Source organism: Patagioenas fasciata, chromosome 15 (assembly GCF_037038585.1).
Source record: "Patagioenas fasciata isolate bPatFas1 chromosome 15, bPatFas1.hap1, whole genome shotgun sequence".
Taxonomy (NCBI): Eukaryota; Metazoa; Chordata; class Aves; order Columbiformes; family Columbidae; genus Patagioenas; species Patagioenas fasciata.
This window is the reverse complement of record NC_092534.1, coordinates 10330333-10356819: the sequence shown is the minus strand read 5'-3', so window position 1 is coordinate 10356819 and position 26487 is coordinate 10330333. Positions and strand designations below refer to the sequence as shown.

At 41.4% G+C, this 26487-nt stretch overlaps 2 protein-coding genes across 4 annotated transcripts in view; both read left to right on the top strand.

Annotated features, from left to right (window-relative positions):
* Positions 1 to 12737, top strand: part of LOC136108535 (BTB/POZ domain-containing protein KCTD5) — a 33760-nt gene extending 21023 nt beyond the window's left edge. For both annotated transcript variants that reach the window (XM_065850378.2, XM_065850380.2), the window contains one exon: positions 6529 to 12737. In XM_065850378.2, coding sequence (XP_065706450.1) covers positions 6529 to 6558 — 30 coding nt within the window. In that variant the 3' untranslated portion in view covers positions 6559 to 12737. The remainder of the gene's footprint in view (positions 1 to 6528) is intronic.
* Positions 12738 to 14269: 1532 nt separating this feature from the next.
* On the top strand, positions 14270 to 26139 carry UBE2I (ubiquitin conjugating enzyme E2 I). 2 transcript variants are annotated; one of them, XM_065851060.2, is made up of 7 exons: positions 14270 to 14392; positions 19097 to 19175; positions 19386 to 19469; positions 20750 to 20822; positions 22408 to 22517; positions 22691 to 22770; positions 25485 to 26139. In XM_065851060.2, exons 2-7 carry the CDS (start codon positions 19110 to 19112, stop codon positions 25546 to 25548), a joined length of 477 nt encoding a protein of 158 aa, XP_065707132.1. In that variant the 5' UTR covers positions 14270 to 14392; positions 19097 to 19109; the 3' UTR covers positions 25549 to 26139. The 2 variants fall into 2 exon arrangements, with proteins under 2 accessions (XP_065707132.1, XP_065707131.1); XM_065851059.2 differs by lacking the exon at positions 14270 to 14392 and adding an exon at positions 14651 to 14745.
* The last annotated feature ends 348 nt before the right edge of the window (positions 26140 to 26487 follow it).

Here is a 26487-nt window from a genome sequence, read left to right as displayed (position 1 = left end):
AGCTGTTGCTAGTAATTAGTGGCAAAACTTGAAGAATAATTTTTTCTGTATTATATTTCTAGTAGGTCAATTATTTTTTATATGTAGAGTTGTACCGGGATGGGGAAGAAAAAGAAATCTCTTTGGTTGAGAGATCTCTGAGACTTCTGTGTTAGGGAATGTTGGCTGAACCCGGGGAGCTGTGGTCTCAGTTCCCTCTTGGCCATCGTTAATCCTCCAGTCTGGTGGTTACTGTCCGAGTTGGTCTTCATGAAGTTCAAACGATTGAAATTCGGTATCCAGTGACATACACAGAATAATGTGCTCGTGGCCTGAGGCTGGCTTTTAGAAGCCATGAGAAAGTCATCCTGTTACTTTGGCAGCAGATTGAGTTAGAGAAAACAAAAAATTGCCAGTATATATTGCCATTGGTTAAGAGTACTGGACTTTCAGGATAAGAAAAATCATTTTCTGATAGGCCATCTAATCAGGCTTCACCTTCTTTCCTTCTTAGAGGCTTTTTTTCTCCTGTGTTTTCCTGTTTTGGAGAATGCTTTGTGTAGTAAGTTAGCAGTTGACTTCCATGTAACCTTCTGATACACTGAAGCAGAAGAAATTAATGGCATTTGGGCATTGACTTAAATGGTTCCAGTGGCTTTCCCCGGTAGCCATGGCAGTACTGTTAGAAAACCTGTGTTGCCATGAGCATTCCCCTCTCTCATACCACTTTATTGACTTGTCACTCTTGGGACAAATAAGCAAAGCTTGTTCAGAACATCTGCATCCCAAGTTAGATTCTAAGTGCTGTCCTTTCCCATCTGTGGCAAAGAGTACAAGGAGTTAAGGTTCCAGCTTTACAGTTTTATTTAAATTTTCTCTGTACCTATGGTCCCTATTCTTACATTGCATGGCACTATTGGCTTCTATCTGATGACTTTAGGACATTTGAAGAAGGGAATTTTCATGAAATATGTAATGTTCATCCTTGAAATTGTCTTTCTTACAAAGAGTGGGGGTCCCAAATAAAAGTAAATAAATGTCATTCCCAGGTGCTTCAGGTGTAGGTGGACTGTACTTTGCTGCAGCTCTGACTCACTGGCAATCTCTTCTTTTCCTTTCCTTTCTCTATACTTGCTGCATGCTGCATGCCACACAGAGTGAGGATGAAGAAACGGATTACGATATGAATGACTCAGATTAAGTGTAAATGTCATGGTGAGCACTAGCTGCCCTAGGATTCTGCCCAGCTGCTTTTCTGCCCCATCCAGTTCCTACCCCACTAGTGCTGTCCCTTGGCTAGTCCCAGTGCTGTGTGTGTTTGTGATTATCGTTCTGACATGGTTAGCAAAGATGGAATTCCTACTCTGGATATTGCTGCTTTGATGGAATAATTAAGTGTTGCTGTTATAAACTGCATTGCGATTGGTTCCTTTAAGGCTTTGCTGAGAAGAACATTTCTTTGTGTAGATTCTAGGGTCAGAATTGCTTTTTATTTCTATTTTCTGTGCACCATCTTTTCTGTCTTTCTTTTTTTTACATGTAGAGGCATCCAATACAAACTTACAGTATACATTTTTAGTAAATGTCTGATTCAGCAATAAATTAGCAAACTTGACTGAAGGGCAACATAGTCAAAAGGTGGTGTTTCTGATAATTTTGAAACCAATAATTTTTGAATCAAGATCTGCCCAATATAAGTAAATAGTGTGATCTCAGTGCTATAGTTACATTTATCACAGGAAACCACTCTTTCCTGGGAGGGATCAAGTCCTCCTCACAGAAGTTGGACATCTTATTGAAGATTGAAGTACTTTAAAAGTCACAAGTGGAAGAACACAAAAGGTGCATCGGAAAGAACAACTTTAGCAACCTTTTCCTAATGTGTCTGCAAGCACTGCTCAGATTTATTCCGCTATCCAATTTTGAGACGATAACTTGCCATTGAATGTTCAGTGATGCAATGTGCGGGTGGTCACTTGAGCCTGTGTAAATTAAGTTATTTACAATTGCATGAGGTAGAACTCCAGCTTCTCATCTATACACTAGAACTCTTTAGCTGTAAAGCAGCCTTATACTTATCTTGGAAGTGTTGCTTCCGCATGGCTGAAGAAGAACTCGCATTATTTTCTTAACTGATGCTAACAGGAACTATGGCTGAGGTAGAATAAGGCCTTTTTCCAAGGGTTCAGGAATGGCTGCAAGAAATGGATCAAATCTGAAGCTTTATTGAAAAAAAAAATAAACTGGCATTGTGCTGGAATTGAATGCAAGATTCTTAAGCTGCCTGAAAGACAAACAGTCCTTAAAAAGCTATTCTATCTGCAGCAGATTTATTTGGAGTGGGAGGAAATAGATCCCACATTCTGCTTCCCTAAAAAGCAGTCAGGCCCCTGGGATATGAGAGTCCGTTCAGCATTGTTTGGAGTTGCTAAGTCACCTTGGGATCTGGTGAACCTGGAGGAAAAGCAGAACAGAAGGATGAAAAAAAAACTCGGAACACAGCAAATCTGCACCAAGGTCAAGACAGTTCCCAGTGTCCGTACAGGTGCGGTGATGAAAGGATTGAGAGAAGGACTTGGGGATGCTGGTAGGTGGAAGATTGCACGTGAGCCAGCAGTATCCAGCTGCAGCCCAGAAAGCCAGTTCTCCAGGGCTGCATCCAAATCAGCGTGTCCAGCAGGGGCAGGGAGGTGATTCTGCCCCCTGCCCTGCTCTGGTGAGACCCCACCTGCAGAATTGTGTCCAGCTCTGGGACTCCCTCTACAAGACAGGCATGGACCTGTGGCAGCAGGGCCAGAGGAGGGACACAAACGTGGTCTGGGGGCTGGAACACCTGCTGTAAAGGCAGGCTGAGTTGGGGTTGTTTGACCCGGAGAAGAGAGGGCTCTGAGGAGATGTTATTGTAGCCTTCCAGTACTTAAAAGGGGCTTATAAGAAAGATCGAGCAAGACTTTATACCAGGGCCTGTAGTGACAGGATGAGGGGCAATGTTTTTAAACTGCAAGTAGATTTAGATTGGATATAATGATGAAATTCTTCACTAGGAGGGTGGTGTGACAGTGGAACAGGTTGCCCAGAGGAGTTGTGGATGCCTCGTGCTTGGAAGTGTTCAGGGTTGGGTTGGATCACAGAATCGCAGAGTGTTAGGGATTGGAAGGGACCTCGAAAGCTCATCCAGTCCAGCCCCCTGCCATGGGCAGGGACATCTTTCAGATGGGCAGAGCAGCATTGTCAGTGAAGTCACCCATTTGCTAGAAGAGCATGTTCTCCAATGAAGACTTCTTCTGTGCTTGCTTCTGCTCCAGACGTACTCCTCAATCCTAGCTATTAGCAGTTTGGGAGAAGACCAACCATAGCTGGTTTCAAATTTTATTGACCTCTGCAAACCACTAAAATTTTTTTGAATAGTCTTATCAAAGGTTTTTTCAGAGGAAAAAAAGAAGGAATTTCAAATTGCAGAAGAGATTCAGTCATCCTTTCAGTATTTACTTAGCACAATTTTGATAGTATTCCTGATAATTGAAATTCAGTTTCTTCTTTGGATAAAGTCACTGGCCATGAATACAAAAGATCTTCTTTCACACAGTTTCGGAACAGGGGCATGGAACACGTCTCGAGAGCCAGCTGCTCAGAAATCACCCTTTAGCAAAGGCATGGGCTACAGAAGATGTACCAAGCAAAGTGTGTTAAAATATTGCCTGATCTGATAGAATTTTCTGCTTTAAGTTGTGTTTACTGGCTTAGTGAAGTGTGCCAAGTTCAGCATCCAGATTTGGCTTAGCTTTATCTTACTGCATGTGTTCTGAAGCTGCAGAAAATAGTCCTAAGTCTTAGAAGTACTTTTTATCTTCTAAGAAAGAATAAACACAAATGTTTCATTTTAAATTGGAAAGATTAAAAAAAAAAGTAGGTCCAATAATATTATCTAACTACACAGATGCTTATTTCCGCCATGTCTTTGTCTCCATTAGAGACTGCGTCATTTACTGACTGCATTTGCTGGGTCGTACTGGTATCTACTATGTGGACATCTACTCCAGCACTTTCTTCTCAGCTGTGACCAACAGCACATACTCAAGGAAAGAGTTTATGTATGAAACATTTATAAAATTAACTCCTGATGCATTTCCTCACCTTCCAGTAAGGCTCAGGAATTTTGGCTTCAAGCCTGCATCCAGATCATTGTATGAAAGCTACAATGACACTACGATGCCATAAGCAGGTATCAATGGCACTGTCAATAAGTTTGTGTAATCCCTTTGGAATATGTCATGGTAGCAGTTGTTTAGCAATTTTCAGGGCCTGGCTTTTCCTCACAGAATTCACTTGGAAATTTCCTACAGTTTTTTGCTTAGTACACATAGTAAATTATCTTGATGAAATGAGCAATGTTTGCATCTAAAATATACCCTAAAGCATGTCATGGCCCCTGGGAAACATATTTTTCTGTATTTTGAAAATTTATTAAAGTAGCTGCAGTGACATCTGAAATGAAAAAGAACTTGGTATGCACAAAGCAAGACCCAGGTAGTGCAGGAAGCACAGTAAACAAGTGATGAAGTGGATTGTTTGTTTGTTTGTTTATTAAGCGAACATTGAACTGTCCCCGAGGCACCCAAATGGTGATGGGCTCTTCATGAACTCCAGTCCTTCAACAATCCCAAGGGGTTGTGCAAAGCAGCTGAGAACCTATTTGACTACAGTTGCTGTGAAAGACATATTAGGCTTGGCAGTGGGAGCTGGTAGGTTAAATTATCAACATTTTAACAATGTTAAAAAGAAACCAAACACCTAGACTTTTTTGATTTAAAACCGTATGTGAAATTGCTGTGCTGAGTGGCTGCCAACCTTTACCTACAAGCACAAAGACCGAAGGGTTTGTGTCTGCGGTCAGATCCCGCACATCACCTGGGATCGAGGGGGATACTGAGCACTAGCATGAGGTGTTTGTCTTAACATCAGATCACACTGAAATCATCATCAAAGGAAATTCTACATTAGAGATAGATCTGCCGTTTTCCAGGGATTGTGCCTTTGCTTGCTTTCAGCTTTTGAAATCAAGAGCCCTTCCCAGTACTAGGAAAGCTGTCAAGAAGCAAAAGACAATGAAGTATCATTAGAGATACTTGTACTTACAGATTAACGTTGTTAAGGACTTTCCCTTAGTACATTTGAAGCTTTGCTTAGTGCTTTATTTGGCTTCTGTCGCTGTTGGTTCTACAGTTTGCTGAAAGGCGTCCCAGCAGTGCTGTGAGCCAAGAGCTGACCCGTCATTGCTGATGTGGAGCAGCAACGTGAGAAGTGTTGTGCTTGGACAGCAAATCCTGAGACCTGGATCCTTTCCTCACTGGAGCATCCAAAAAAACTTGAAACAAAAAGGAAAAAAATTGTCAAATTGGAAGTAGAATAAGTGGTTTTCATGTGGCAAGGTGCTAGAGACAAGGATTCCTAGGTTTTCCAGGGGTAGATGTTTTGTTTCTGTTAGACTTCAGTCTAACATAGGTTTAATATGTGCCTTTTAAAGTGAATATTAAACAAGCTGACTGCTTTTAGGGAAAAAAAATCCTCTTGCTCGCTATAATGGGAATCTCAGTTCCTTGGTAACAGTGGGAGAATCAGACTCCTTAGACAGATGGAGAAATCTGTTCCTCCTTGTGAAGTCAGAGCCCGCGTTGCCTTCAGCTGCCTGGCCTGGACGTTTCAAAGGATAATGATGGACACGGTAACGCATCAAGAGTTCCATGTGCTGTGTCCACAGGAACAATTTTCATATGGACAAGGATCCCTAAAAAAAACTTGTGAGATCTTGCACAAGAAAAAAATATTAATGTAACAATATTTTAAAACTGCTGTCAGAGTAGCACTTATTGTCAGTCTGGCTGATAAGCTTTGTACGTCTGAACAGCATAGTAAAAATCGGTGAAGAAATGTAGTTTGTTGACTATAGTTCATGCAGAAGACCAAACCTGGGTATCTATTTCAGATTTTAAGTGGATGTGTTGATTTAAATTGTGTCAGCTCGTACTCTTTGCCTTTGGAAGCTTCCTGCATCATCTTGCCCAGTGTGCCATTAGTGCATATTTTGACTTGCTAGTTCATGTTTTCAGTACTAACTCATAGGACACAATTTGCAACTGAAACTTCAGAGACTTAAGGACATCTTGGGGGAACAGGAAAAATGAAGATTAAATTCAATTTCTAATGAAGTACCAGAGTTCATTTACCACACAGGACCTAAGTATCTTCAGAACTAGAATGAGGTGAAATGGCTTACTTTGTACACCCAGCAACCCTTAAGCTTTGGTTATATTAATCATACTCAGTTCGTAGCAGTGATTTACATCTGTTTTCATTATGTTTAATAGTAGACATTGTATATATCAATCTGTCTTTTTTCAACCTTAAAGCACAGACTTCAGGAAAGTTCTTGAACCAGCTGACACTTTATCAGTTATTTGAAATACTCATTATATTGCCCTTTGACCTCCATGTTTTAGGAATGACACAGAGCTAATATTGATTTATAGAATTTTTATTGGTCTGTTTCAGATTTTGCAAGAACGAGGTTCCAGGATGTGAAGACAGTATTGAACGGTGACACTTTATTTCTTTTATTCCAAGACGCAGTGAATTGTCACACTGAAGAGGCTCGGCTGTACAAGAAAAAATCTGATTTAGACAATTTTCTGTTGATCTGGGTTCAACCATTTTTGCCTCTAAGCTGGTGTCAACTGGCTGAAAGTGTTGCAAGATTATGTAATGAGAATAGATGGTGTGGGAGTGTGTTAAGCTTTGGTTGTAGTGCATGGTTGTACTCCCTTGTGGGCTGACTGACACTGGTCATTGGTCATTTGAAAAGAAATGACCGTGCACTCATATTTTCCTCCGAGACATGTAGCACTTAATATCTGGTGCTGGATGACCCAATGTTGATCAGTTCAGAGACATTTTCCTACTAATCATTGTAAACATTTAAAGGACAATGTAATTGGTGCTACACAGACACACACACACACATTGCAGCCTACAAATGCAAATATTTGGGCCTACATTGTTTTCAGAACCAGTGGCAGCCCCAGCTGACTGTGTTATACTGCACATTCCTTATGTCTCTGTGACATGCTCTATTACGTAATAACAGCCTAGGAGATCAACTGAAACTAGCACGTAAAAAGTTACACAACAGACAAAAGGTTTCTCTAAAGGAAGGGTGTATATATTGACTGGATTTATAGCATATTTTAATACCCAAAGGGAAGACTAAGCTCAGAGAAAATGGCCTTCATCTGAGTTCTTCTTGAAGTTCCTTCTGTTGAAACAGTCTTCTCCTGCGAAAGTTGTGCTCCAGTCTTAGCCAGATGTTTGGAAGGGGAATCAAAATTCACTTAAAATGAACAATTGAACATTCTGTTTCTTTTGAGATGCTTGTACTCACATGTGTGTTTGTGTTTTTATGAAATGCCTATAGGCGTTGACCTCTGTGGATTATGGTAGAGATTTCTCAAGAGCTGAAGGTTGCACAGAAATACGGCTGGCTAGTCCTAGATCCCTGCGACTAGGATTAAAATCAACCTTGTGTGAACACAAGCTCATCCAATTGCAAAACTTAATTGCTTCAAACCTTCAGGATACCTGTAATCAATCTTTCTCTTTCTATACTGTTCCATCTATGCAGTTAAAGAACACTGTTTGAAAACATCTGGTGCAGCTGCATTAGTTTGTCTCTGATGAAGGCTAATACACGAGACTGGAGCTTTTTAATACACTATGTTTTGAGCAAAATCTTTAGCAGATCTTTAAAACACTTAATGAAATTGACTATCAAACTTCATTGACTTAGGGAAGCAGTGGAAGGGAGTTGCAAAAAGCTACGAGTTTGGTTTGAATTCTAAAGACATTACAGTTTTCATTCTCAGTAACTTCAGAATTTATGGTTATACTCTAGGTAATCCTTTACACAAAAGCCTGATTTTTCAAACACCCAGGGCCTACTCTTTTTATTTTTAAGGACTTATTATACATCGATAAAAGTTTGGCAGAAACAATTTGTAAAAACCGTTTCTACTAAGCAGGTTCAGCAATGGGCTAAATGTTTTGTCCATGTGTCTAATGCTTGAAAGGGTTTGTAATGCATTTTGCAACTTGGATGTGGTCTGCACAAGGAAGCTGCTGGCCCCTCCACAACAACAAATAAAACGTTTGTCATTTTTTTAAGATGTTAAAACTTAATTGAATTTACTAAAAATGTAATTGTGTAGGGGGAAATGTTTATACTTTTATACTTTTTTAGGCACCCATATTTTATCAGCTTAAATTTAGCACCCAGATTTCCCCTAAATAGTAACAGATTATCTTGTGTATCTGGAAATAAGCGTAACAGTTGTCTGTGTTAACTGCGTATTAAACCATTTCCTCTGCTGCAGTAGTCACTGTGTTTTTGAACAGCATGACTCCACCAGACTCTCTGAGCTCCCCAGCTCATGGAATTGCAGCCAACGATGTTTCTTCTTGTTTTCTTGCTGTGCTCTCAGAGTAATTTGGCATTGGCCTAAGTGGATTTTAATGCCTAAAGTATCAGTTGTACAATGACGCTTCTCAGTCAGCATTTCTGTTGTCTCTCTTGTTTAACCCCAGAAAAGACAGAATATTTTGTTTCATAAAGTGAAATTCTCCAGACTGGCAGCAGCAAAGCAGGAGTAACAAACTGAGCAAACTGAACAAATTTAGAATATGTAAGAGTGTGTTTTTCTAAGTATGTTTTTATTCCACTGGAGTATTTTCCATTTAAGAACACGCTTTTATGGTGAGATTACCTGTAATCTAGTTTACATGTATCCCTGTTGTAGCAAATTTGGGAAAATGAGTGGTTAATCACTTGTTTCCAATACCTCACAAATATTTTTAAGAAAAACAAAACAAACCAAACTTTAATAGGCAGGTACCTTGTAAATTATTTTAAATATGCTGTTGTTTGAGTCCACCTGAACTACCTACCTTCCTGTTCTTGCTAATGCCCTTATTGCTTTAATCAGATGGATGGAAGTGCTACTGCGTGGCATTTTCAAGGCATTAAGAATTGATCCCTAAATAAGTTTGGATTCTTTTTATTTGACTCTTGTAATTTCAAATAAAAATAGCTACAGTAACAAGGTAGTTGCATTAAAGTCCAGTTTGCATCATGAGGTTTTGCAAACTTTGCTTGGTCTCTTGAGATCTTGCAGGCTGAGGTAATGTACCAAGACAGTGTAAACTGGAGTCCTTTGTCCCTTTTTTGTCATTTGTATTTACCTCAGGAGAACTGCCTGTGACTGCACAGAGCGGATGGGTTCACTGGGGCCTGTAGTTGAAGAGCTATGCTGCAAAAGCCTTTGACATGGACTGTGGATTTGCACAGCTGCTCCGTTCTTAAACCAGTGTTCCAGGTTAGAGTTTCAGATCCTGAGCACAAAGAGATCTTGGCAGACGGAAATAAAGCAGGAAGGGGGAAATCGCAAAACGTAGCAGTTAATCAAGGTGACCTCTCATGAAAATGTAAATTCTATGGAAGACTTGACTTTCTACCCTTTTGCTATATGAATATTCAGTGAAGTTGTTTGGCATGTTGTCCATGGAACAGGACGTTACTGCAGCAGGTGATTAGTGGATTTTCAGTTAAATTCTTTAAAGGCTTTTGCATGACAAACTGCTCGCAAAACTTGTTTAAAAACGGAGAAGTTCAAATTGACTAGAGCAACTTCTTCCTTTGAGTTAGGAAACAGTGTACTCTTGGCCTTAAGTTTTGTCAGAGGCTAATTTTCTGTATCAGAGGTGACATTTTTGTATTAAATGCTTTTGACTTGTTCAGGTGGCAGTTAAGTTGGAGTTTATCTGCAATGAACAAGTCATTCTGAGGCCTCTAAGATGTGAAATGAAAGACAAAAGGCTACCTGGAATTTTCTCCCATTAACTGTGGAGTCTCCATGGATTACGGCCAAGAACAGTTTGTTATCCCACAATAATTTGTGTGTCAAAGGCCTGATTGTATTTAGAAGCTTTATATTGATTCTCTACTAAACTTTCAGTCCCTGGAATCATATACTCAGCATAGTTGGAAAATGTACTGTGTTTTTTTTTTTTCAAACTCAGCTAGGTTTCTTGTAATGATAAAAGTTCCTTCCAGCTTTCATTTTAGCATTAGTAAAAGATATTTCTTAAGAAACTGAGCTTGATGTATCCATCCAACCTTTTTTGTCTTCATATTTTCTTCAGACAGTAGCTGTGTAGCTCCATTTCTAGCAATGTGAATGCACAGTTGTGAGTGACTAGAAACAGAACTATTTCCTGAAGACACCAAAACTGAATCAATCTCCTCTTTCTCTGAGAATTGGTTTTTTTCAGGAGGAAAAAGAGAACTCCTATCGGGTTAAACAAAAGATTTGCTTGCAGGCATGCATGGGGAACGGGGCTGTTGAGTAGGATGATGGTGTTTTCAGAAAACTGCTGCTCAGAACAGAACGTTGTATTCTGTGAGCATCTGTTGAGGTTGTTGAGAGCTGTCAGTCTCTTTTTGAGCAACAGGGAGTGACCACTAGTAAATTAACACACACTCAATAGATAGCAGTATTTTTGTTAGTATTACAAAAATGAATTTAGGATGCAAAAATCCAGTAGTATCTGATTGAATGAAATGACCTAGAAACTAGATTGTAATATGTATTGTCTGGTCATTCAGGTATACTGGAGTATATTCCTTGAGAAGTACTGAGAAAAAAAGTGAATACTGGGCTTTTCATGGAGATCAAAGTCAAATGAAAGAGTCTGGAGATGAGGCCTGGGATTTTGTTCACTTGAGATGTGATAAAATCAGAAAGTGCCATTCTCCTGGTTTATTCTCTTTCTCACCGCATCAAAAGCTTCTTTCAAGTTTTTCAAATTAACTTCTTCAATCAGCTCCAAAAGGTGGGGCCCATATAAAGATGCAAGATTTTGTTATTAACAGTACCTGTTAGCTTAGGACTAAAACTTCCAGTGGTCATTGGAGAAGTGTCTTTTCTGACACAACAATTTTGAGATGCATACAGTCTGAGGATGCTGCCTGGTACTTCATTGTAGTTTCGACTGCAGTTACGTCCAGCTTTAAGGACAGTCTCAGGATCTTACCTGGATTTGTGTGTCGAATTGTTGATTCTTAAAATGGTATAAATATTCAGGTGTTGGGGTTTTGTTTGTTTTTTAGGGGGTTTTAAGTGGAAGGCTCTCTGAGCTCAGTGTCATATAACTTTTCTTTCTTTTGGCTCACAACAATCAGGAGCTGTCTGTAAAGGCTTCTTAGTGAACTGAGGTTTTAAAGGGCTAAGTAGACCTTATTGTTCAGTTTGCCTAAATGAGTGTCAGACAGAAGGAACTCTTTCCATTTTCACTGCAGAAATGCTAAGGGCTAAGATCCTTTCCAGGGCTAATTTGAAATTCTGGAGACAAGTAACATTGGAAAAGCAGCTCGTCTGTTTTTCTTTCAGCTCACAGACTCTAAAACAACTTTTATGAATGGCTGAACCAATTGCAGATACAAGTGTTCACATATGGCTTGGGATTTCAGTATCCAGCTTGGTGAGGAATGCCCTAGAGAGGACAGTATATTTCCCCACCACTTTATTATTGCCTGTGCTGAAATCTAAAAGCTTTTCTGGACAGCACTGGCAATAGAGAGACTTTGAGGAAGATTCTGACGCAGGAAATTGTCGCTGGATATTTCATTGCAATTTGGCTGTCCTTCACTTTAGCAAGGTCTGTCGAGGCATAAAGTTTTCTCAGAAGTTCAATGAATAGACGCTGCTGCAAACAGCTTTCTGGGCCCATCAAGGGCTTCTCTTTGGGATGTTGTGGGTTAATAACTGCTATAATGAGAAAGTTTTTAAACAGTTCTTTTGCTGCTTTGGGGGTATGTGGAAGGGGAGGAGGTTCTGTGGCAGTGCTCTCCTTAGAAAGCTAAGCCTAAATTTTGATCTGACTTAGCACCTGTTGAGACTTCCAGGCCTGGTCATCTGAAATGTAAGAGTTAATGTATTTATGTACATGATTCCTGCTCTTTTTGAAGATTTTTTCCAGAAGCTTATGCACAACTTTACTCAAACTTAACTTGGCTCATGCACTTGCCAGGATGAGGCAAGTGCCACGGCACGGTAAGACAGACGTTGCCAACCTGTCTACCTGGAACTCAAACAAGATGACCAAACCGAAGGGGTATCAAATGGCATCTATCTCCACCTGCTGCTGTCCTGAGCCTCGTCCGAGCCTGGCTGCGAAAGATCTAATTTCCGTGGACTCTGTAGGCCCAGCTACCCAATTCAACAGGTGTTTGTTCCTTTTCCCGCAAATCGCTGGTCTCCAAATTAGTTGTGCATCAGCTTTTTGTGTTAATATCGAAGTGGCCATACTTGCAACATGTTATTTCCTGGATAGTGGATTAGCAATAACACTTTATTTTGTGCCAATTCATTATCTCTGAAGTGTTCTTACTGCAGCAAAGTTTGAGTTTTGATCTAGTTTTAATGCTTTTGCATTAGTCAAAACTCTTAGCACAGACAAGAAACTGAATCCATGGAATTTCCCTGGATGAAAATCTGCTAGGGCTTCCCAAATCATTTGAAGATGGTTACAGGTAACCGTCCTTTTTAAAACAAATATACAATTAAAAGTGTGTGGGTATTTTTTTAACCTCCTTTTCATAACACTAGCGTATTGTAAACTGCATGAAATAAACCTGTTTTTTCCCTTTTAAAGTGTGATGTCTTAAATCTTCCTTTTCTAAATCTGTTAATGTTGACATGGACGGTGTAATATCACTGATATTCCTAGTTTAGCACTTCAGATATAAAACGGAGTTGCATTGTTGTACAGTGATTCAAAGCAGTAATACCTTTTCCTTTGTAAAGGAGATGTATCCTTTTCTGCTGCCCCAAAAACTTCTGTCACAAAGACGTCATGTTTATTCAGATTTGGGAAATGACAGTATTTTGTGTTTACTATGACTGTTGCTGATCATTATAGTAGGAAGTACTCCCCACTGTTATGGATATATAATCACACAAATAACATGTACCAAGTTTTAAGTATTCACTTCGCATACATTTTGTACAACTCACAGATCCCCCTGCTTAACATCACAGATTTATTTTAGAGTCCAGTACTCGAGACAGTGCAGAGGAGGCGACGAAGCTGGTGAGGGGCCTGAAGCACAAGTTTGAGCAGCTGAGGCACCTGGGGGCTTCAGCTGGAGAACAGGAGCTGAGGGGAGACCTTCTGGTCTCTGAACTGCCTGAAAGGAGCTTGGAGCCAGGGGGCGTCAGGCTCTGCTCCCAAGTAGCAAGTGATAGGACAAGAGGCCTCAAGTTGCACCAGGGGAGGTTTAGATTGGATATTGGCAAAAAAAAATTCTTCCTGGAAAGGGCTGTGGGGCATTGGAACAGGCTGCCCAGGGCAGTGGTGGAGTTGCCATCCCTGGAGGCGTTTAGATGAGGTTCTTAGGGTTTAGTGCTAGACTTAGGTTATGGTTGGACTTGATCATCCTGAGGGTCTCTTCCAACCAAAGAATTCTATGATTGATTGATTGATGAGGAACCAGGGACCCGTGTCCTGGTGCATCCAGCACAGCCAGCCCAGCAGGGAGGGGATTGTCCCGCTCTGCGCTGGAGCAGCCTCACCTGGAGCACTGTGTGCAGGGCTGGAGACGCAGGATAAAAGGATATAAAGCTAGGGGAGAGTGTCCAGAAGAGGCCACAAAGCTGGTGAAGGGTTTGGAAGGGAAGCCAAATGAGGAGCAGCTGAAGTCACTGGGTTTGTTCAGCCTGGAGGAGACTGAGGGCAGAGCTCATGGGGCTGCAGGTTCCTCAGCAGGGGAGCAGCAGGGGCAGGCTGAGCTCTTCTCTCTGTGACAGCGACAGAACCCCAGAGAATGGCAGGAAGATGTGCCGGGGAGGGTCAGTGGGACATGAGGAAAAGGTTCTTCACCCAGAGGTGCTGGACACTGGAACAGGCTCCCAGGGAGGTGTCACAGCCCCAACCTGACAGTGTTCAAGAAGAGACTGGGCAATGTCCTCGGACACGGTGTGACCCGTGGGGTTGTGCTGGGCAGAGACAGGAGCTGGACCCGATGATGCCACCCGCTCCTCTGCTCAGAACATTCTGCCACTCGACGCTCGTTTGACCGCGGCCGCAGCTCCGGGCCCGGCCCCGCCCCCGCTCCCTCTGACAGGCTCTCCCGCCTGCCCATCACCTGCGAACGCCCGCCAAGGCAGCGTCCCCATCTACCAATCAGAAGCCCGGCTGGGAGCAGTGGGGCGGGTTCAGCCAGGCTTGAGCGCGTCCCGGGACAGGCGCTAGCGCCCGTGGCGGGACCGGACTACTCAGGGCGCAGGTGACTCTCTCGGAGCCCGAGGTAAAAAAATTCACTCAGTTTGTCGACGGGGGCATGAGGAAGTGATTTGGCTTGGGAGAGCCTTGCTGGGGTTCTGCCCTGCGCTCCGCGCTCTGGCATTGTTTTCGCCACCTCTGGGTCCTGTGTTGCGGGAATGCGTAAAGCGTGGCGGACGGATCGCGGTTGAGGTCACTCTGCGCCGGCGCAGCGGCACGGACGGGTCGGGCGGAGGGACACACGGCGCGGCCGAGCTCCGCACCGAGGGAAGAGGGAGGGAAACTCCAGAGACAAAGGGGGGGAGCTAAGTCGGGAACATCCGGGTCATTCGCTGCCGCTTCAATCCGGGACACGCGCGGGTGCTGCGGCCGATCACGGTGAGGCCTGGCCGGGCGAGGGGCCGGGGCGGCGGGGCCCGGCGGGGCCTGGCGCGGCGCACAGGCGGCCCCGGGCCCTGGGGCAGGGGTTTGGGGCTGGCGCTCGCCGCCTGTGGCGCGAGGGGACGGGCAGCGGCGGGGCACGCGGGCCTGGCGGCTCCCGCGGCGGCCGCACGGCTGGGCCCGCGGCATCGCTGCCCGGCCGAGGGGGGCTCTGCGCCTCCCACCGCCCCCGGGGGGCTTGGGTGCCCGGGCCGGGCGCACCGCGGAGGTCCGGGAACCGCCGGGCCTGCGTGGAGCGGTCCTGGCCCCGACGGTTACGGACGCGGAGCCGGCGGGTGCCGGGGCGCCCTGTGCGGGCCTCGGACGCGGCCCCTGCGGCCGCTGGGCCGGGCGGGCACCGAGACCCGCGGCCGCGCGGCGCCTTTTGTTTCCTCCCTGCGCCGCCGGCCGGTGCCGCCTGGGGGGCGTTTTTGGTGCCGCGGGCTGGAGGAGACTGAGTGTCCCAGCCCGGAGTTCTGTGCTCTGGTTAAACCTCAGCCGCTGGCGTGCCCCACTCTTCTGAAAACTAAAGTTTGTGTCATTTTGAGGCAAATTACTTATAATTGCTTTCAGTGTTAGTGTTTAACCTTTAAAGTAAAAATGTGAGGCTAGCAATCTTAACGGTTTTTTAAAAAATTGTAATTAATTAATAAGAGCTATTGAATGTTCTTGAGACTTAAAGAAGATGTTGTTGTATTTAGAGAGTTGTCATGGGTCAGAATTGTGGGTGTGATTGCCGTTCCTGTGGCACGGGAATACTTCTTTGCAAGACTTGTTTTTATATCTGGAAGTAGGGTCCCTCTTCCCCCCATCAGAGGGTGTAGATGGGTAAGATGATCTGTAACGGAACGCAAGATTTGCACCTATGATGAGTGTGTTGGGTTTATTTTGGCCTTTTTTTCCAAAATAGTAGTAACAGCAGCAGAGGTAAGCTGCTGAGTAAATTTGGAAGTTTCTATTAATTTTCTAATGAGTTTGTAGCAGTGAAATGGACATTGCTACCTCCTAGTGCCAGGGTGTGTCTGGAGAGATTAAAACCAAACAAAACATAAATACTGGTCTCTTAGGCTTCTGTGGCCCCTGCAAGGTAGGGTTGATGTGCTTCCTTACGTGCAAAGTTTGTGTTCTTTCCAAAGGTGTAGTTTATACATATGTTGAGACTTCAGTTCTTTTCATTAGCAGTAGATTTCCAAGGCGAAGAAAATAAATCAGATGTGATATTAAAAGAAAAAAAAAAAATCAAAACCCTAAGAACCGGGTTTTTGTGTGTGTGTGTGTGGTTTTGGTGATGTGTATCCTGTTTATGTTTTTGTTTTGTCTTTGAATTTTGACTCTATCAGGTTAATAGATATGTCTCGCATTTGTGAGTTATTTCAAAAGCTTACAAGAGCGAAACTTAATGTACAGATACTTGGGCAAACTACCATTCCAAAGGAGAGAGAGGAAAAAAATACCCAACCAAACCGTGCACATAAATTATTGAAGAAGATAAAACTAGTAGTGAGAATATCACATCTTCAGGTTGAATACCTACTTAGTATCTCACTCCTTTCTGCTACTCCATAATTTCTGAGACCAAAATATATATTGAGATGATCAGTCCTTGTTTGTCTTATCTCAAGCTCCAGCAGAGCTCAAGTTAAGTTAAATTATTTTATTGAAGAGCTGCTAGAGAATATATATTGGCAATTTGTTAATAGATTGATTTGTTTTTGAGGGGATGCTTATACAACAGGATCTTAATTTTTGAAGTGGGCTTTCAGTTGTCTTTGTCTCTAATGTCTACTTGGCAGCAGTTTGTGATGAGGTTTTAGATGCTTGTCTGCCCTTGTCAGGGCAGCTGAAGCCCGTGGAGACCACATACCTGAAGCCTGTGGTCTCATACATGCTGAAATGTTGGATGTCGTCCAAGGGTGTCCAACTCATTTTTACCAGGGGCCACATCAGCCTCATGGATGCCTTCAGAGGGCCGAATGTAATTTTAGGACTGTATAAATGTAGGGGTAGTTACAGCAGTAGTCCATTTATACAGTCCTAAAATTACCTTTGGCCCTCTGAAGGCCACCACTAGGCTGATGTGGCCCCTGGTGAAAACGAGTTGGACATCCCAATGTAGTCTATCAGTGCTTAATTAAGTCAAATGTCTCAAGATTTGAAGAGGGATTTATAGAACATAAGAAAATCTTTAATTTGCTAGGGCACAGTATGGTGCATAACCAGTTGCAAAAGCAAGCAGGGTGCAAGAGCCTGAAAACTTGGTTTTTTTTCTGTTGAAAAGTTACTTGGTTGGTGATGTTCTGTAGGACCTGTGTTGTTTATATGCACTCTGAGAAGCTGGCACTTCCCTTGAGGTGCATGTAATTAATTGTCTCTTAGCTACAGGAAAAATTAACTCACATATTTGAAAGCATCCTATAATATGTTTCTTGGTAGAAAAGGTAACTGAGTTATACTAAACTATCTAAGAATATTTGAATGCTTTATAAGCACAAATAATTTTCTGAAATTATTATGGGAAGGTTAGTATTATTACGGTGGACCACCACACACTAACAGCACACCTGAAATTCTGCCATATACTCAGTAGTTCATTTATATCTGTTAGAAGGGCATGGGCTCACAAAATGTTTAGAATGACTCCCTGTACAATTTGGGTAAGGAAGAGTTTTTTGTTCTGACCGTATCTTTTTGGTGGCTGCACATCTGTGTGTGAACAGACTGAAGTCTGAAGTCGCGTGTAAAGTTTGTGTTGACTAAGTCCAGCAAATCTTCTGACATAACCAAGGTACAGATAAATGTGTTGGGAATATTGGGTTGGATATAGGATTTTGTGTGTGTGCATGTTTACTGAGTGTTAATGGTCCCTTTTAAAATGTTATATCTGACATGAATTTGAAGTTGAAGTTATGGATTATGGCCATCCATGCAAGATTGACTTGGGGGAAAAAAGCTAGGAGGAGGGATTCGAAATACTAGGTGTCCTAGGAACTGCATAAAGCTCTTAATCTGGTGTTTTTGAAGACTCTTATCTAAGGTGTCTGCACTGCTAAGCCACTTCTGGTATGTAAGTATTTAAATTGGAAGTGTGCTGTCTTCTGATCTTTTAAAGGGTATAGCAGATGAACATATCTATGTATCTTACATGGGATAGGTCAGTGCCTTGTAAATCTTTTCAATGAGAACATAATGCTAAATGGCATAGCATTAATGTGTGAGATTTTTAAAACAAGGATCTTTGTGAGCTACGATTCATATGGTTACAGTAGCAGACTGCAATACTCTTACAAGTAACCTACATGTTAATAGAACATGAGTTTTGCATAATTCTTAACCAGTGTTTAAATGTTTGTTTTAATAGAGCAGTAACACTCCTTTCATTAGTTCCGTGATACTGTTTAGTGGAAGAATTGGAGTTTGTTTTGACTGTGTGGCTAATGAAACCCTGAGTCTAGATACAGTTTGGCAATGAAAAGTGAACTCTCATTTTGCTGTTGTGGGAGAATCCTCCCCTGGAATTGAAAGCACCACTCAGTTGCAACCATTGTATCTAGACCTATTCTTGCCTCACCTGCAGTAGTGACCACGCTCTACGTGCTGCTTCTGCAGTCTCGGTCACCACGCTTGGCTGTTCTTAAGGCAGTGAAACTGCAGAAAGATCATTTGGTTTATACTGGATTGAAAACCTGCCGTGTGGAATGAGTGGGGCACTGGCTCTTCCTTAGCTCAGTTCTGCATTGCCGTCTGTTCCTGCTCTTGTCTAGAAGTTATGTATAGTGTCATCGCTGCAAAACTGGGTGATGTTGTTAAGTTCTATGCTTGTGTTGCTTTCATGTAGAATACTGGCTTTCAGCAGGAATTTACAGTCTAAACCAAACATTTCTTGTTCCCCTGCTTGCCAGAAGCAGGAGCAGTGCAGATGTTTACCGAGAGAAGCAAGCCGTACCTTTTGTGGTGTAGCAAGGAGATACATATGTGTTTATCAGTTGCACAAGTTGAAAAGTCTGAGCACTTTTGCTGTTACTAATAGTGTTTCTGTTGTCAAGCTGCTATCAAAGTTGTTTCTAAGATGTGGTTCAGCTATAAAACACAAGGTGGGAATAGTATTTTGTAGGTCAAGTCCAGTAACTAAGAGGTTGTTGACATGGGGAAACTTGATGTTATTCCTGATGTTAACGTCTGCAAGGTGTGCAAAAATGTGTGTCTTGGCTATAGTAGTGGATATCAGAGGCCAAAATACTTCCTGAGTGAGCAGGGCTTATAAACATGGATAAGTAAAAGTTCATACTAAAAGCAATTATTTCTGTTTTAGAGGGACTCTGAATATGTCTGGCATAGCTCTTAGCAGACTTGCACAGGAGAGAAAAGCCTGGAGAAAAGATCATCCATTTGTAAGTATGAGAACTGTCAAATTTCTGTTTCTGCAATTATTTTGGTGTTCTTTACCCTGATGTGCTTTTTTAAAATTATTTTTAAGTCAAAAAGCTGCTTACAGCTATGTAGCACAAAAAGAAATACCTCCCTATAAAGATAACATGTCATAAAGTATTGCAAGTGCCTCTTCTGAAATCCTCACCCTTTGGCTTTCTGCCTTGTTTCAGGGATTTGTAGCAGTACCTACAAAAAATCCAGATGGCACAATGAACCTAATGAACTGGGAGTGTGCTATTCCAGGAAAGAAAGGGGTAAGACTTACTCTTGTCCTAACATCTCATGGTGAAAATTAGCATAAGCTTGCTTGTGCATTACACTGACACCTGAGAGCGAACCTTACACGTAGCTGAACAGAAGTACTTGGATCCTGCTGCTGCTTCAGAATCCAGGTGGAGTGAGCCAAGAATGATACTGGACAAAACACACCATGAGCCTTTTCAGCTGTTGGCACTGAACACCTTAAGAATGGAAGTTTTCAGACAAGTGTGTAAGAATCCTGCATTGAGCAAACTTGAGGTGATCTTCTGCTTCACGCCAGGGATAATTGTGACTTCTGTTCTTAATAAATGCTGGTTTAAGCCCTAAAACTTGAAAATTAATAGTACCAAAATTTTGCCTCTACTGGTTACCCGCCTGACATTTTTTTGTCTGCAAAATCACAAGACCTTTCAGTCCCAGAGAAGTGCTGTAGTACTGGTTTTTAACTTTTTGGATTTAGTGGAAAATAGTTCTGTGTTATCAACATGACATCTCATTACCTTCCATTCTGTGGAATTTTCTCTTTTTGTATTAGGGCGAGAAGAATAGTACTCTCTTTTTTTCACCTGATTTCACTTGAGCTTCTGTGTCCTTTTCTAGAAAATAATAAGGGAAGGAAAAAAAGAGACCAGAATTGCTTGTTTTTATCAGCTTGATCTGGTTCTAGGGGATAGGACAAATGCAAACTTTCATGTGGAAAGAATCATTAGTGCATGAAACTACTTTGATTTTGTACACTGCCAGTCTGACAGTCTGAACAGCATCTTGGTTCTACTTTTCAAGCATTTACTTAGCATGTAGAGATTATTCTTTAATTAATTGGATGTAGTTGTTTCTTCTGAGATTATACGATTTGTTACGTGGTGATTTTTCATTCTTTTGAGTCTTCAGTGTTTGGTGTTGGATACAGGACTTATTTTGTCCCCTTAAGACCTCATTTCTTAGGTTCTGAGAAGTGTGTAGGCAAAACCTGCAGATTCTGTACCACTGCCTCAGTTTATGCTGAACATGGCATTGCTGTTACAACTTGGCTTAGTACTTTGGTAGTTGTCCACACAGCTCAAGTTAGTACTTAAAGAAGCACCTAGTGCTTCAATTGAACAGTGTAAGGAAAAACTCATCCTCCTGTGTTCTGCCAGAACAAATTATCCCTCCTGATAGACAGATATGTACCTCATCAAGATGTCACCTTTAAATACTTACGTAAAATCTTCATGCTACTGCTTTAAAGTTTTGAAAGCTGTAATCTAAACTCTACCATAACATTTTATAGACACCATGGGAAGGAGGCTTATTTAAACTACGGATGCTTTTCAAGGATGACTACCCTTCTTCACCCCCAAAATGTAAGTAAAATGACTAAACCCACAGGTTTATTAGAACAATGATAAACTAGTCCATGAGGTTCTATGAATTATTATTACTTTCTTACAGATCTTTTTTTTTTTTAAAAGGAGAATTGCTTTTTCCTTTTTTCCCCACCCAGCACATTGCATTTAGAAAGCTGTGATGAAATAAGTGCTCAGTATAACAAAATAGGGAGAGGAGAGGTATATTAGTGTGCGGGTTTGCTCAAAGTTGGACATAAACACCACTTCAAATGTTTGCTACTTGACCAGTGCACTTTGGAAACTAATAGTTAGGCATGGTTAGACCAAATCCCTGTGCATGTTCTTACTGTTCAGTTGGTCTTTTAAGCCAAGATTTCAGAAGGCAAGAACTTAGACAAAATAATGGTTAAAAAGTTCCATCAACTTTAACCTTTTAATTGACTTGCTCTAAAACATGGAACTGTTCCCTTCCTGATACTATGTACAGCAGATATCTTCAGGTACCTAGTTTCCTTGTGAAGTTTTTGAATATTCCTTATTCCATCTGAAACTTACCTACTTTAGAAACCTGAAAATATCTATTGCCTTGCCTGGTTTCTTCATTCTTGAATTGGCTACCATTGCAAAACAATGACAGTGATTACAAGTGGCTCTTTTGACAGTGGTTAATTTCTCATTTCATTTTAGTGTTTCAGCTGGGTTGTCTTGGCTACTCCTTTTGTTTGTTACCAACTAAATGCATGTAACACAAGGGGAAACATCTTTTAACTAAACACGAATATCTTGAAAAATACCAACTAGCACATCTTTCAAGTGTTGAATGAACTGTCCTTAAAATGAGTATTATGAGACTGGTAAGACTTTTTACGAATGCAACTTTTGAGTTCCTACTGAATTTCATTGAGGAGCTCATAAGCAAGACTTACTTGTGAAAGAAAACTGTGCTAACATGTAGATATTTCATATATTGCTAAGCAGGGGTTCATTACATTACTCGAGATGGTGGCTGTTGCATTTAAGTGCTGTAAAGGTTAAAGAAATGCCAGAATAAGAGATTGAGTGGCAGCAGAGCTGCACAATCCTACTCCTTCAGTCACTCTTGCAAGTTAAAATTGGTTCCTCTTGTTCAGTGCATCTTGATTATACACAAAGGAAAACTGAAACTGGAAAAATGCTAGAAACCTAGTTTTCTTTGTGTGGAACTTCCTGGATTTTAACATGAGAAGAGATGATTGAGGGGCAATATCTTTATATAGTAGCCTCACGTGCTACTATATAAAGGAAAGACAGGATTGGTTTAAAAATGTCTTTCTCACAATGCTGCTACAAACTATTTTGTCCATTTCTGTTCCTAAACCAAAAGATTACTGATCACAATGATAATGTTACATTTCCTGGATTGATAGCAGAGCTGTGATGGAGTTCCTGCTCTAGGTGAAGGCTGAGCCAAGAAGAAAACTCGTATTAATAGCTCCTGAAACCTGTGTGGCGTTTTGTGGGGGTGGTGGGAGTGTCTTTGGCCAGGTTTGTACTTTGTCTAAACCAACTCTCTGATCTTAATCATAGTGCTACATGCAAGTAATTCTATTCTCTTCGTCAGGTAAATTTGAACCACCATTATTCCACCCAAACGTGTATCCTTCAGGCACAGTGTGTCTTTCCATCTTAGAGGAGGATAAGGACTGGAGGCCAGCAATCACAATTAAACAGGTCATTAATTGTGCTTAGACATATTCTTAGCCCTTTTATTTGCTTTGCTTGCTTATCTGATGTGCATGTAAGATGTTCACTGTGTGTTTCAACAGTTGGTTTCTAAGGGTTTTTTAACTGAATGTCTCTTGGTAATATCCATGCCAATGTTACTTCTCTTCCTTCTTCCACAGATCTTGTTAGGAATACAAGAACTTCTAAATGAACCAAATATTCAAGACCCAGCTCAAGCAGAGGCTTACACAATTTACTGGTAAGTATGTATTAGCTTGAAAGCTGTCATATTGTCTACAGCTGTCTGTTACTTACACTATAACATGTAAATGTTTTTAGGAGTGATCAGGGGAATTATTTTGGCTTCGTGGCTGTGTCCTGTGGAGATGCCTAGCTCTAGCTTGTGCCAAACTAGAACAAAACAGTAACTTCACAATTCATAAGCTAGTGGAGCTTTTAATAACATTGCAACAGCAGTAAAGCAGTCGGAGTCCTGGTTCCAGCCCATCAGAGAATCCTTGCCCCTAAAGGCTGAGTAGCAGTGATGAGGCAGTGATTTCATGGACCAGTGACAGAGGAAACTGAGTTGCGTGACAAGTCCCATTCATCAGTACAGGGGTAACTTCTAACTTATAGGTGCTTGACTGCTCTAGGAAACTTGCAGCTTTTTGTGAAAACTATATCTTCCAAAAGAATAGATTAAGAAGTACAGAAAATTTGTAGCTTTAGCAGAATAAAGTTGTGAAGTTTGCATTGGTTAGGAAAGGTGATAATTTGAGAGCTAAGAAGGTTTTTTTCCTAATTTTTGTTTGTTTTTGTTTTGTTTTTGGCTTAATCTTAAATTTTTCCCACCATTAAAAATATTTGGCTGATCTATAATCTTTATGGGAGCAAAACACTTTAAACAAATGCTTGCTTTTGGCACTGACAGCTACTGAAATAATGACCAAGATGGAAATGTGGAATTAACTTTCTGAACAGAAGAGCAAGTCTCCAGGAGAGTGCCAGTTTTGAAAAATGGCACTTTATGAGACTTCACATGCAAGCTATGTCAAAAATATCTGCTATAGGGTGGGTGAAACAAACATGGGGATAGGTAGTGCATCTTGGATTTAATTAAAGGCCTCGTTCAATGTTATTTTTCAAGTATCTGCTGAAGACTTGATGGGACTGAGTGTACATGGAAGACAATTAGGCAGCCACAGCTGTAGGCAGCACCTTTGGGAGCCACTAATTATGAGGCAGAACCCCCTACTTTTTTTTTAAAGCCACTCTTGAGGGAATATGGGGCAGGAATAATATACTTTGTACATGTATAAATAGTCTGTGTGGGATTTTTAATCACCTCCCACACACATGTATGAACAAAAATAGTCTCTGTTGGTCTTGTTTCTGCTTTATTGTAAGTGCTTCAAGAAAAAAACTACTGAGAATAAACTATTACATGGTTTTTATTACTTCAAATATATATAGTCTCCCATTTATATTCCTTATGTCTTTTGGACATGCATGGTATTTCAGATGAGTTACTAGATTTCTGTGGTCTAGGGGAGTGTTGTCTCTTGCTACTGAATGAGTGGAAGAAGCAGCTCCACAGAGCAGCATTGTGTATGCATCTGTAATTTGGCAGAGTTGATAAGTAGTGGGGAAGACACAGTGGTGTTTAAATAGATATTATATAGGCAAGTTGTTAAACTTCAAGAATAAACTTTGTGTTCCGATTAGAATACTTGTTCTCGTTCTCAGGATGGCTTTGGTGCTGTAACTCCAGCACTCCATGTGCTGACCTGCTGAGGCAGGTGGTGGTGTGTGTGCGGACCAAACAGCCAGGTTGTGTTCTCATGTGACAAGGCAATATAACCTTATTTGTTTATGAGAAGAGACTAGAGTATTTTCAGTCTGTTTGCTGGTAATTGGTCACTGGATGTGACCCAAATTGGCTTCATTTCTTCTTCCTCCAAACTGTCAACTTCTGATGATATAATTTGCTGCCCTTTTGTTTTTTTACTGCAGCAAGCCTTCATAGCTGAAAGTAAGTTAAGTTTACTGCAAAGCTGCCTGCAAAATCTAATCACTGTAAACTACCTCTGGCACATGAGTAATGGTAGCAAAGCTTTGTTTATCTCCTGACTGACACTTCTGACAGCTAATACAAAATATGGTGTTGAATGTAAATGGATGCTCTACTAAGCTACTACCATCCTTTGTTGGCCCAAGAAAGGAGAACAAAGAACTTGCCCTTCTATGTGTTGAGTCTGAGGCTTAATGACTGGTCATAGCTCCTTGAAGTAGTACTTGCTTGTTAATCAATCTGTAGCGAGTGTACTGGACTTGGGAAACTATAGTGTCTTTTTTCAAGACATTGAGCTAGTTTTTTTTCAGCTGAAGCTTAGGATAAACCTGTCACTGCGAGTCAGGGTCTGCAGGGATAAAGGCTGAAACTACCACACCATTATCGCTTGCCTGTTTCTGAAAGAGTGCCTCTCCTCTCCTCTCTCCCCAAAGCAGTAAAGACAATACTTTAAAGTTGAATGAAGTCCAACAACTGCTAGTGAACCACTCTCATCAACCACTTTGTGCTGTCAGGGTACAGGAATTTATTGTTAATGACCTCAGGTCTTAATGTGGGGAGTGGAAAACTTATGTTCACATGAAAAAGATGGTGTGCATGTAAGGTACAGCTGGCCTTGAGGCCTCTTACAGAGACTGGTATGGTCTGAAGTCAGACAGAATCATCTGACAACAGATACGTTTGGGAAGTAACTGGTTAAACAGTACCTTACTTCCCTCCACAGGAGATTATCAGAGCAATGGTCCAGAAGAGCCTTTAATATATTGTAGTGTTCAGCAGATTCCTATCCAATGGTTTTGTCTTCAGCAATGACTTAGTTTCATATTGAAGAGAAAAAGAACAATAGGATGTGGCCTCTGGTTTCTCAGACTGTAATTACCCTTTCTCTTTCTTCTATTCAGCCAAAACAGAGTGGAATATGAAAAGAGGGTTCGAGCACAAGCCAAGAAGTTTGCACCATCATAAGCATCTGTCATGCAGCATCTTAAAAAGGAAGGGATTGGTTTGGCAAGAACTTGTTTACAAAACTTTTGCAAAATCTAATGTTGCTGTGTACAATTAATATCCACTTAGGGGAGGGGGTTGTATGTGTGCCATTTTCCATATTCGCCACTTGTATACAGTTCTAAATTTGCTGAATTGCCCCCAGTTTTTTCATACAGGGTCTCTTCCTTCAGTCTTTTGTATTTTTGATTGTTATGTAAAACTTGCTTTTATTTTAATATTGATGTCAGTATTTCAACTGCTGTAAAATTATAAACTTTTATACTTCTATAAATTCACTAGTATCTCTAGTTACTTTGCTATCTGATGCAGGCATGCTTTAAAATGTTAGAACTATATTTAGCCTTTAGCTGGCTGTATGAAAAAAATCATGCCCTCCACCCCCTTCCCTCCCTGAATTTGTTTTTCTATCTTTCAGAAACTAGGTTGTTATTGCTTAAGAGCCTCTGAGATCCAAAGTCAGCCAGCATCCTTATTCTGCATCACTTCCTTTGTGTTTATATGGCGTTCTGTCTGTGTTGCTGTTTAGAGTAAATAAACTGTTTATATAAAGGGCTTTGTTTCACTGATCTTCATTAAAATTATTTTTAAAGGCTGCCATTTAAATGGCTCTGAACACAATTCAGTCCAAGTCCTGTTTTTAAGGCCTGTGATGCTGCAGTTTTGCTTACATGTTGCCTTCGTTTGTTTTCACTGCCCTCCACCCCCAATGTGAACACGTCCCTTCTTGGGACCCAAGTGGCAGTTGCAGCAACTCGGCTTTGAATTCTGAGCAGCTACAGAGCAGCTGCTTACGGTGCATAACGGGATCAACATACTGGTGTGACCACACACATAAAATAACCCAGCGTTATGACTCTATGATAGAAGCTGTCAGAGAAAGGCAAGGGGACCTACAGC

What these genes read in the sequence shown, in the direction of transcription:
- UBE2I (XM_065851060.2), top strand. Translation starts at nt 19,110, where the DNA reads ATGTCTGGCATAGCTCTTAGCAGACTTGCACAGGAGAGAAAAGCCTGG. An exon ending in GGAGAAAAGATCATCCATTT is followed by an intron (nt 19,176 to 19,385) that starts GTAAGTATGAGA and finishes GCCTTGTTTCAG; the next exon opens with GGATTTGTAGCAGTACCTAC. An exon ending in CAGCAATCACAATTAAACAG is followed by an intron (nt 22,518 to 22,690) that starts GTCATTAATTGT and finishes CTTCTTCCACAG; the next exon opens with ATCTTGTTAGGAATACAAGA.